This window comes from Malania oleifera, chromosome 8 (genome assembly GCF_029873635.1).
Source record: "Malania oleifera isolate guangnan ecotype guangnan chromosome 8, ASM2987363v1, whole genome shotgun sequence".
NCBI lineage: Eukaryota > Viridiplantae > Streptophyta > Magnoliopsida > Santalales > Ximeniaceae > Malania > Malania oleifera.
The window spans coordinates 38,766,239-38,778,737 of NC_080424.1; the positions used below are offsets into that span (position 1 = coordinate 38,766,239).

The 12,499-nt window shown below is 33.4% G+C and overlaps 1 protein-coding gene across 3 annotated transcripts; it reads right to left on the reverse strand.

The window, feature by feature from the left end:
- Positions 1-267: 267 nt before the first annotated feature.
- Positions 268-12,043, reverse strand: LOC131162501 (2,3-bisphosphoglycerate-dependent phosphoglycerate mutase 1-like). Of its 3 annotated transcripts, XM_058119059.1 has the most exons (10): positions 11,759-12,040; positions 9,192-9,477; positions 8,725-8,948; positions 8,255-8,373; positions 8,009-8,165; positions 7,711-7,812; positions 7,472-7,591; positions 936-997; positions 653-813; positions 268-580 (listed from the first exon to the last, which is right to left on the reverse strand). In XM_058119059.1, exons 2-8 carry the CDS (start codon positions 9,457-9,459, stop codon positions 953-955), a joined length of 1,035 nt encoding a protein of 344 aa, XP_057975042.1. In that variant the 5' UTR covers positions 9,460-9,477; positions 11,759-12,040; the 3' UTR covers positions 268-580; positions 653-813; positions 936-952. The 3 variants fall into 3 exon arrangements, with proteins under 3 accessions (XP_057975042.1, XP_057975043.1, XP_057975041.1); XM_058119060.1 differs by lacking the exon at positions 936-997 and having other exon boundaries at positions 11,759-12,043; XM_058119058.1 differs by lacking the exon at positions 936-997 and having other exon boundaries at positions 268-813; positions 11,759-12,042.
- Positions 12,044-12,499: the final 456 nt, after the last annotated feature.

The window sequence follows — 12,499 nt, forward strand, 5'->3', positions numbered from 1 at the left end:
GCCTCCATATTGTTCTATTTTACAAAATTTTTAAATTCTACACTTCCTGCTCACAGTGTTCACACCCACCGGGCTCACGCAAACCATGCTCTAATACCAACTGTCACAGACCGCCAATTTCAACCCAATTAACAAGCCGCGCAGCACTAATTGAGGCTCACCCTCGATAGAGTCAGCCAATAACACACATTTAATCCGACTGTCATGAAATATCAGTTCCAAGAATAATGAATTCATGAATATAAACAACCTTCATACTCAATAACATGTAGAACTAGTTGTTATATTCAATCACCAAGACAATCACACAAGCCATCATCCGAGTAATTCAACATCCAGTATAAAAATCTCTGGCGAGAGCAAGTGAAGACATCTCGCCTCCCTATTTAACCGAGGTCATCCTATCAACCCCTAACACTCTGCCTCTTCCATATCAAATAATGCACAACGGACGTGTTGATCAATTCACCAATAATACTGCAAATTTGAAAATGTCCACAAAAATACATTCTTGACTCCCTTATATCACAAAATTCAACTTCTCACGCCTCATGCATCTGACCGGCCACGGACACAAGACCTGACAATTGAAACCAAAATATAATAATAACAATAAAAAGAAACAGGGATCAAGCACTTGAACTAAGCGCACTTGAACTAAGCTTGAGTGAACCAGGACGCAGTAACCAGCTTCCTGAAGGTCCATAAAGCATCCATGCGTTTCAAGTAGCTTGCATTTGCAGAAGTGTGCTTCGGTTGCCCCTCAACTTAAACAAACAGGGTCGAAGATTGTAATAAATGGACACTAGGCCCCTGCAAACAAGCAGACATTTTTTAAAAAATAAAGTCAAAAATAAAAATAAAAATAAAAATAAAGCATAAGCACATTAATGGAGATAAAGCAGAAGCAGGAAACAAGGCAAGCATCTATCTACCTATGCTATGAAAAATACTAATGCAACATCTCATCCAGCTTCTGCCTGTATAAAGCCAAACTCTGCATTGGGGAACACACATATTTATGTATCAAACACCAAAGTTGTCTCATTTCAGATATATAAAAACTAGACAATTGAAATAGACAAGCAAAAACCAAACGAGAATAAACATAAAGCATTTGCTACTGCCATTTCTTATCCATTTAAAAGTAGTAACATATCACTTTACAGTAAGATAATTATTGAAGCAGGTAAATATAGGAATAATACTGACTCATACCTTGAACCATCCCAAAAGGTAAAGTTTCCACACTGTTTTAAAGGAAGTCACATTCTCTGGCAGAACACTTGTGCAGTAGTCTACTTGTGTCGCACTTGGTTTCAATTTTGTGAACAAGCAAATTTTAACTTCTGTTTTCCAACATTTTTCCAAATACTTTCATTTTGCAGTAGTGTATCCACATATACTAAAAGGGGAAAGAAGATGCACCCATCACATTTCCGGAGCATGAGCAGATGTATGATATGTGGCTATAATTAATACATTTACTACTCTCTTTTTTTTCCCAATTTCTGAGGAAGAATTTCAATCTGAATAACTGGCTCGTGGATGCGCAGGTTCAATCAAGTATTAATGATAGCAGTCGCTCCATGCAAAAATGCTGAAGGGCATAACTTAGAACCATATCCAGATGCTCAAACCATGGGGTGACCAAATACTGGGTAATGGCTGTTTCCATAATTCCATTACAGATGAAACTGAACCTACTAGGGACCCCAATTCTGAGTAATGGTCACTTCCCTAATTCCATTATAAATAAAGCTGAATTTCTTCCTAGAAAAAACATATATGAAGGCTTGCATATGAAACATGAACCCTGGACAGAAGTTTTATAATTTGTATTTAGCAAACTGCCTTAAAGGTTAAAACAGAAAGACTTCCAAATAATTAAAACTAGAAAGAACACAATTATACAATAACAAACAACAAAATCAAGCCTTAGTCCCACTAAGTGGGTTCAGCTATATAAATCATTTTCCGCCAATTTATGCGATCATGGACCATTTCTTTTAATAGATTCAAAGATATTAAATCCTTACTCACTATCTCCTCCCAAGTTATTTTAGGTCTACCCCTACTCCTTCTATTGCCCCCCACAGTAACTAAGTCACTCTTTCTTACAGGGGCACTATGTGGCCTACGTTGCAAGTGTCCATACCATATAAGTCGTCCCTCCCTTATCTTATCTTCTATAGGAGCTACACCTAACTTACCACAAATGTGTTCATTCCTTAATTTACCTTTCAATGTTATACCATTCATCCATCTAAGCATTCTCATCTCGACAACTTTTACTTTTTGGATATTATGTTTCTTCGTCGCCCAACATTCCGATCCATATAGCATAGCTGGTCTTATAGCTGTCCTATAAAACTTTTCTTTCAATTTTAAGGGTATTTTACGATCACATAGCACACTTGAAGCACTTTACCAAACCTGCTTTAACTCTATGCATTACATCATCTTCAATTTCTTCTTTAACTTGCATAATAGATCCAAGGTATCGAAATCTGCAAGTGCTATTTATTTCTTAATCATCAAGTTTAACTTTGTTTTCAATATTCCTCCTATCATTACTAAAATTACATTTCATATATTCTATTTTATTTCTAATTATCCTAAAGCCTCTAGATTCCAAAGCTTCTCTCCATAATTCTAACTCAGCCTCTACTCCGTCCCTAGTTTCGTCAATTAATATAATATCATCTGCAAACAACATACACCATGGAATCTCCTTTTAAATATTCTTAGTCAATTGTTCCATCACTAAAGCAAAAAGATACAGACTCAAAGCAAATCCTTGATATACACCTATGGTAATTGGAAATTCTCTAGTTTCTCTATTTATAGTCTTTACACAAGTCATTACTCCATCGTACATATCCTTAATGACATCGGTATACCTACAACATACACCCTTTTCCCCTAAAACCCAATATAGAACTTCCATAGGTATCCTATCATATGCTTTCTCAAGGTCAATAAATATCATATGCAAGTCCCTCTTCTTTTTCCTAAACTTTTCCATTAATTTTATTAAGAGATAAATAGCTTCGGTGGTAGATCTCCCAGGCATAAAACCAAATTGATTTTCTGAAATCTTCGTTTGTAACCTTAATCTTTGTTCAACTACCCTTTCCCATAGTTTCATCGTATGACTCATAAGTTTAATTTCACGATAGTTATTACAATTTTGAATATCTCCTTAATTTTTATATATAGGTATTAAAGTGTTTTTCCTCCATTCATCTAGCATTTTCTTAGTTTTTACAATTGTAGTTAACCATATAAAGGTCCCTATGATTTTGTCCGAGTATAATTTCAAATGGCATGCAAATATGATGGTGCAGCATTTCACTTGAAATATAACACTTATTTTTGCCAGCTAAAAATGCTGCAATATAGAGCTGCATTGAGATTTATATGAAAGCATAATAATGGATAGTGAAGGAATTGGGGAAAGTTCTGTCACAGCCAGGGATATTCCCATGAATGTGATGCTGAAGACGATTGGATGTCTGGTTTGTGATGGAATCCTACCTGCACGAATCTAAGATGTCTCCAGAATCCTTCAATTCCCACAAACCATAGGAATCCAATGCCTAACCTTCCCTCCAGTTATATTTTATTCCTATGGCCATCAAAATTTGTAGGAGCAAAAAAATGTACCCAATATTTGGCCAATTGACACAAAAATGCCCAACTCTCATGATGCAAAACCCCTAAAATTTACCCCACCTGTCTCTTCAAGTATCTCTTCCACCCCCATAATGAATTTCTAGCTGCCTATTCTAGTGATGCCATTGTCCCCCAGCATCAGTAATCATCTCAGCTCTGGCCAATCTCTTCTTAAGCCTGTAATTGTCACAGCTTCCTCTTATTTTTTTCAATTTTATGTGTTGATATTGAATCTTAGTAGGTTCAATACTCTGAACTGATTTTACTTTGATCAACCAAAAATGAAAAGATTTTACTTTGATCTGTAAATTAAATTTTGTTCCATCATCATTTTAGTCTGGATAAAAGAAATAATGCTAAAGAAAATATTTCTTGATTAGTAAATTTTGTTTCGACATCTGTTTAATGAAGTATTTTTTGAGGATGAAGTATTTTTCAATGCTTTGAAGATGAAGTATTTATTTCCAGGAGTATTCTGCCTTCAAGTACTTCACGAGGCAAGCAGGTAACCAAATGATTACTGACGTATTTCAATGAATCCCACAAAAAATTTTGCCATAAAGCATTTCCATAATTTTTTCAATGAAACTCGCTTTAACATTTCACAACTAGTTGTTAGAATAACCATCTTCTCTCAATATGCTAGAATCTGAGGTTGTATGCTTCAATTTTCATTTGTGCATGTGTGAATTGCAAACAGAATGTTGGGTTGGATTAATGAGTTGAGCACATCCATTTGTATGTATGAGCATAACCATGTTATGAATTAGTTGGTTACAGGATACAGAATTGCTTACCTTCTCATTTGTGTATTTTTAGGTTCACCTCGCCTCCCTCATTTCTCTCAATATGCTGGAATTTGTAAATGGTTTAAAAAGAAGCATTTGATCTGGAATAATGAACATGATTTAAGGTTTAATTGAGGTAAAACAAAATGAAACTCCGATAGAGATGCATGTGGCATGGATTAATGGGTAGAGAAGCATTTGAACTAGCATTATCAATTCTTATAATCCAACTAAATAAGTTAACCAAATAATGAACTCGCCAGTAAATTTCATTTAGCCATTGCCTCCCAGATATACTCATGCATTAACTAAATAATCTTGTTATTTGTTGTACATTTATGCAATTAACCACCGTGTTTGAACCATTTAGGGCATGACTCTAAACCATTACATACTCTCAACAGGTTATTGTGTGTAAACAGAACGCTTATCATATGTTATTATGCATAAAGATTCTGGGCTATTTTAGTAATCTCAATGAAATATATGCAAGATTCTCATGTTCAACTAAACATAGGCACATACTTCGTGTGCTATATTCTCAGGTATCCTATAGCATGAACAAACAATAAATGTTCTCAAAAGACAGTCATCCTATCCTTAAGCATAGGATTCCAGGGCTATCTCATTTCAGGTGGTGGCATCCAGGTTGCCCTGAACCAGCTGTCCCATTATATCATGACTTCTTTTCTTGAAAAAAAAAAATTAAAAGTTATGTTTAATCAGCAATACAACAGAGAAGAGAGAAAAAAGGTGGAGAAACAAAGAATGAAATTTTACAGTAGACAGTTGTTCCGAACTCAAACAGCTGTAACACTATCTTTTGTTTGCAGAATGGGGTTGAAGCATGAAAGGAATCTAGGTAGAAATATTGGGATGTGATTACTATGTAAGGTTAGTAACACAAAATAAATACCCCAATAAATTTCAATTCCTTTCCAACGTTTGCTACTTGTCTTTAATTGTGACTGCAACAGAACGAAACAATGTTTTAAAATAGGAAGGCCTAAGGTGAGGTGTTTTAACCCTCAAGGCTTTGAAGCGTAACTGCGTAAGCCTTTTGAGAATTTTATTTTAAAATATGTAAAAAAAAAAAAATGAACATATTTTTAAAAATTAAGAAAATTACAAAGAAAAAGAAAAAAAATAAATAAAAAATATATAATTTGTAGACTACTTATTGGTCAGTCAAGAAATGCTAACTTGAATTCATTTGAAAAATCATGCCAAGACATAGCTATAACATTATAAAGTCCAAATTATTTTCAAGATATAAGATGCAACTCTCAATTATTTTGCAGAGGTTGAGGTTCAAGAGTCTTAGAAATTTACTCATATTATAGCATTCCTTTAATATCAACATGCAGATAAATTTTACAGCCAAATCTAACTTTATATTTTTAAAAATAAAAAAAAAATTAAGAAAATTAAAAACAAAAATCAAATATAGTAACTACTTGTTGGCCATTAAAAAAAAATCAACTTGAATTCATTAAACAAATCATGCCAATTGCCAAGAGATAGCTATAAAATCAAAAAGTTGAAAGTTCAATTTATTTTCAAGATATAAGATGCAACTCTCAATTATTTTGGAAGAATTTTAGAAATAAACTTGTGCTATGACATTCCTATCATATAAACACAACGTTAATATTTTCTAGCCAAATCTAACTTGAGATCCACAGACCACCAAAATATGCAAGTTTCAACTAAAACAGCACAAAAGGCGTGCCTATTGCATAAATGCATAGGCCTTAGTGAGTATTGTGTTGGCCTTTTGGGAATAAGGTACTCTTAGATTGAGCCTCAAGGCGTTTTAGGCATGCCTCATCTTGAGGCAAGCCTCGATTGAGTTTTTCAAAACATTAGAATGAAAAATATATCATTTTTTAAAAAATTCTTCAAATGCATAATTATTTAATTTTGTAGTCTTTAACAAAAATTTTAATTATTCAATTCAACCTTTCTTTACTGAAAATTTCTGCATTTTTTTTTTTAATTTTAATATTTTATTATTGTTGTTGTTGTTGCTGCTGTTATTGCTACTGTCATTGTTATTATTATTAATTGTTCTTGTTGTTGTTGTAGCTACTGTCATTGTTATTATTATTAATTGTTCTTGTTTTTATTGTCATAAATTGTTGTTGTTATCCTTCTTGTCATTGATTGTAGCATGCCTGAGAGACAATCTGCTTGTGTCAGAGTGTGTACATACATGCGCTTGAATTTTTGTAAAAGTTATAATTGTTTTCCAAAAGGACTCAGGAATGGTCTTGTAATTCCCTATCAATAAGAAGGGAAATCACAATTCCATTGAATGAAAAATTAGCATATAAGCCAAAATGTGATTCTGCACTCATTTATGTAACCAAAGATTGGAATGAGATTGATTCCTTTGCAAGTTTATTATTATGTAAGGCTTATTATTGTTTTAGCAATTCCCATTGGTAAGAGGCAAAATCATCATGCCATTGAATGAAAAATTAGCATATGAGCCAAAATGTGATTCCATCCTCATTTACATAAACCAAAATCAGTAATGAGAATTGGGGTAAAATCCTTCCAATTTGAAGCCTACTTCTGCAAATGAAATGTAGTATTAAGTTCCTATACTTACACCCTTCCCCTCAACAAGTGCCAAAAAATAAAGATGCAGGAAATTACACACAAAAATCTAACGCTCAGTCGAAAGGCTCCCATGACAACGAGGCTTTAGGGAAGAAAAGATATATGCAGTCTTACTTCCAAGACTCATTTCATGATCTGAACTTGTGACCTTAAGGTATGGACATAACACCCCTACCATTAAGTCAAGGCTCACACTCAGGAAATCATATCGAATTCTTCTCCCCCTCCCAACCCCTCCCCCAAAAAAAAGTTAAAAGTTACTACGACCAAGAAAACTGCATGCCTTTCCATCCTCATGAGTATATGGCTTCAAACAAAAGAATAAAGAAAATGAATCAATTATAGGTGGAGAATAACAAGGAGCAGAAGCTGCATACCCTAGTATAGGCATAAACACCAGCCTCAGTGGGTCCCACTGGACTTCCCCTCCTTATGAACTTTCCCTCTTTAAATATGTAAAGCATAGGTATGCCAGTTGATAGTTCTAAGCTAATAACCTGTCAAAAGCGTTTTGTTTGTTATATTTAAAAAAAAAAAAAAAGCAGAATGTGCTAGCTAAATGTAAGAAAAAAAGTGCATGACGAAAGGAAAACATTTAGAGAATATGGCTTATCACCTCCTGGGAAGTTAATTTGTCAAGATACATAATAATGGATCTCAATGAATTCCCATGCGCAGCAATCATCACATTCTTTCCAGACAAAAGTTGTGGTACAATCTGCAACATAATATTTCCACCATCAGATGTTAATACATATAGTATGATTAGTTGAACGCTTAGGAGCCATATAAGATTCTGAATAGATTCATATCGGATTCAAAACATTGTGTTGAAAAGTAATTTCTCTGAAAAAAATAGATATCGGATTCAAAATATCATATTGAAAAGTAGAAAAGCATACTGCGATGCTTACATGATCTTTGAAATAAGCAACAGCTCTCTGAGCACACATTTCCAAACTCTCGCCATTGGGTGGTGGTATATCATAACTCCTACGCCACTCATGGACTTGTTCCTTCCCATATCTTTCTGCCGTTTCCTGCTTATTGAGACCCTGCAGTTCACCATACCTGGGGAGAATAACAGCCTGTGTGTCATGTGCATGAAAGGGGAGAGAATGACAGTAAGACAAGCAATCATAGTATAAAAAGACTATCACATTCTTTCATTCAATTGCCAGGCAGCTATAACAGGAATTGATTGCTTTTTCGTGTCTTTGCTATAAATTTGACTCCATGCATTTGCTCGTTCATTCTCATTGTGCATGATGATTGGCACCTGCAGAAACATCAGTTATTAGTAGTAAGGAGATGATAACATTTAACAAAGGTCTCCAGTAGGAACAAAACTAACCCATTTCCATAAAAGCACAACCCAAAAGCCCTGAAGAAGCCACACATTTTTGGAGTATGTGTAAACTAATTTATATGGGTATTTATTGCAGGTACAAAGTGGAATGAATACAGTTATCTCAATCAATTTGATCCACCAACCCATAACAAAGGTTCATCCAATTAAAACTGTAAATCAGAAGCTCATATTACAATTGCAATGTTCATTCTAACATAGGGAACAGCACTGGATAAAAACAGCCTGTTTTAATACCCATAACATGTTTTCCCATATTACCTTCCTGCGACGGTGCTGGGTCATGGCAAGCATAGCAGTCATCTGTGCACGAATCAGAGCAGATGTATAGATCATGTCAACTGGTATGTTGCTGATTCTCTTGCCAGCCTCAATTGCCTCCTCAACACCCTTCTTGCTCAATGGCACATCAACACAACCTGTGAATAGGTTCTTTTCATTCCACAGAGACTCACCATGCCGAATCAGGATCAAAGCTGCTTCATCTGAAAGCAGAATGGACGCAGAAATTAGAAATCACAAGAAGCCTCATAGTCTCTAAATTATTAAGAAATCCAGCAAAAGAACTTAAACATGATGGAGATGCTTGATGGCTTTTGCACATTGAAATTTTATGACAACCAGTACTATAGTAGCCAAACTAAATAGCTAGAAGAAGGGTTTGTCAGCTTTTTGCTATTTACAAATCAAATGAGATAAAATTAAAAAAAATAATGAAACCAGCTTACTTGCTTTCTTATGGGAATCATCAGTGCCCTTATTTGTTGGCGATGCAACTGGATCAAACACAGAAGTATGAGCAGCTGAGGCTTGAATCAAACCAAAACCTCTTTCAGTGGGGCAATAACTTCTTCTTGACAGTCCATTGTCAATTTTAAAACTCCTTGGGATCAATCTCACTGAAACATGCCCATGCTCTTGATTGAAGCTACAGTAGTTTAGATATCCGTGGGAATGAAGAGTCCCAATAGCTTGGTGAAATGCTATAGCAGCCATTCTGAAAATCCAAGATACCTAAAATAAAAGTGCAAGTACACATTTAAAATATGTATTGGTTCATTTCACAGCAGAATAACCATTAATATACCAGCTGATGCATGACTTTTCCGAAGTTATAAAGCCAAACATAAAGCTGTTTAAACAACCTTCAATCAAATACGTATATGGTTTGCCAAACGGAATAGCTATTATACAGGAATATAGTAGTTAACAGGTAAAAAAAAAAGGTACTATTGTAAGATAAACATGCAAAAGTTGATATTATTTCAATCAACATAAAACAGCTAGGGAAAAAATGTTGTCATGGTAAAATTTAGAAATAGTTATTGCAAATCGCATGTTGCTGGTTTCGTCATCTTTTTCCTTCTCTTTTCCTTTTTCGCAGACTATTATATTTCTATAGAATAGTTATTGTATTTCCACCCTATTCCATTCTACAAACTAAACTAATCAAAAGGTTTTATTCATTGATGCACACAAATACACATTAAAAAGAATTTCCAAACACGAATAGACACAAGTCCTCAGTATTGAACACATGCAAGGAGTGCAACAAGTTCATAAGAGCTCGGGACCTATTTGGTATCGTTGCTATTTTTTGGTTTATATTTTCGTTTTTGTACAATGAGGCAGATTATAAAAACAAGTTTGTTTATGTTGTTGATTTTATGTTGTTTGCAAAAAAAATTGAAAACCAAATTTTATGGTTCTCAGTTGTTTTGGCAACCTGTTGCCAAATATTTTAGGGTCTGTTTGGTATCGTTGTTGTTTTCTATTTCCTGTTTTCTATTTTTGTTTCTCCACAGTGAAAAAGCATATTATAAAAATGCGTTTGGTTCTATTGTCAGTTTTTCATTTCTGTTGCTGGTTTTCAATTGTTTGCCAAAAAACGGAAAACTAGATTTTATGGTTTTTAGTTGTTTTGGCAACCTATTGCCAAAAATTTTAATATTTAAAAATATTTTTTTTGGATTAAATTATTCATTTTAGATACTTTTAAAATAAAATCAAATTTAAATGATCATATGAATTTAAATATAATTAAAATAAAAATATACATAAATTTTAAAAAATAATAATAAAACCAATTACAAAATACTTTTAGTATTTTTCTATTGTCATGTCCAATAAAATTTTATTGTAAATAAAATTTGAAAGTAGGACGACTAAGTAAAATAATTATAATAATAATTTTTTTATTATAGCAATTTTTTAATGTGTATTATTTGTAATTTCATTATTTTAATCATATTCTTATAATATTTTGATTTAAATATGAAAATAAGCATTTTTTTAATTAAGTTTTTAATTTGCATTATTTTTATAAATGTTAACCAAATAGGTTGCTGGTTTCTTGTTTTTAGTTCTACTTCTGTTTCTTGGTTTTCGTTTCTCTAATTTTTTATAGTGATACCAAACACCCCTTAGTATCTAGAAATAGCTATTTTGGATTAAATCATTCACTTTATTAAAATAAAATGATCATATGACTTCAAATATAATTGAAATAAAAATAATTATAAATTTTAAAAAATAATAATAAAGCCAAGTATAAACTATTTGTACTATTTTTCAATTGTCAAGCCCAATAATTTTTATTGCAAGGTAAATTTTGAACGCATAAGAATTAAGTAAAATGATTATAGTTTTTTTTTTTTTTTTAATTTGCATTATTTTGCAATTTTATTATTGAACACTTTTAATTAAGTTTTTAATCTATTTTAGTTTTACAAGTATTAATAAAATAGTTACTGTTTTCTGGTTTTTAGGTTCTTTTTCTGATTTTAGATTTTTGTTTCTGATTTCTATTTATCTATCGTCACCAAACGGCTCCTCAGAAAGGATGTCTTTGCTCGCCACAGATGAATAATCCACACAAGATCCCTAATAACTAATATAAAAAAAAAAAAGGAAAGGAAAAAAAAAATGCGAGTGACCACCAGAAAAGTCAGATACAATCCATCAGTTATTTATCTTCTGATTTATTTTGTTTTGTGAAAACATATAGGGAAACATAAACGGATCCGAATGCAAGGTTGTCAATGGAGATCTTCAAGAAATTGAAGTTCCCATTACAGAGATAAAAAGCTCAACGAACACACAATTTCCCAAACATAATTAATACAGCCACACGAAGACAAAACACCATTCAATTCAGAAATCCAAATAGAAGAAACGAAGCCGACATGATCGAGAAGGGAAGAAAAACAAATGCACAACAAAGCAGAAAACGAAATACAAAAAAGGAAAAAATAATTTCATAACGTAGAAGAGAATTGCGCAGAAAGGATCTTACCTTTGTTTTTGGGAAAGCAAGGTTCGATGAAACCGAAGGGCGAGAGAGAGAAATGCAGAAATTGAGCGGGATTACTGCGAGAAGGTTTGAGGGAGATGACGATGTTTATGATGCTGATGGGATGCACTCGGATACAAAAACAAATATTTACATGTCCATTTCATGAAGAACACGAACCCGGAGAAAATCGTCGAAGACACCGCCGTGTCCAAATGTTGAGTGCGTCAAAAACGTGACGATGTGACTGGTGAGGCCTCGTGGAAGGAACAGGAGGCAGGACAGGCTTGACACTTTTATTATTTTCTTTTCCCCTTTTAGGTTTAGGTATACTTACCGTTCACGAGGTTTTCCACCTGCTTTACCACGTTTGACGGATTTCGTGAATTCGCCTTCTAGTCAAACTGATTTTGTACCTTCCAAGCGGACCGCATGTGATGTAGATTTTATGAGCTATGAAATATTTAGAGGACGAAAATATTGGTGAGACATTTATGGTTTTGTTATAAAAGATGTAAAAAAATAAATAAAAAAATTAAATAAGATGATACAAAGATTTAAGTAGTTCGGATGGTGAATTGGATCAAAGTTTTATTATTTCAGGAGGAATTACAATATGATATGGATCTGGCCTTATACAAAATATTTCTCCCGATTTCTTTTATATCTCTCATCTCTGTTTTCTACTTCTTTCTTTCTATCATCTTCTTTTTCTACTCTTCTTTCTTACCGCACTGAATATGT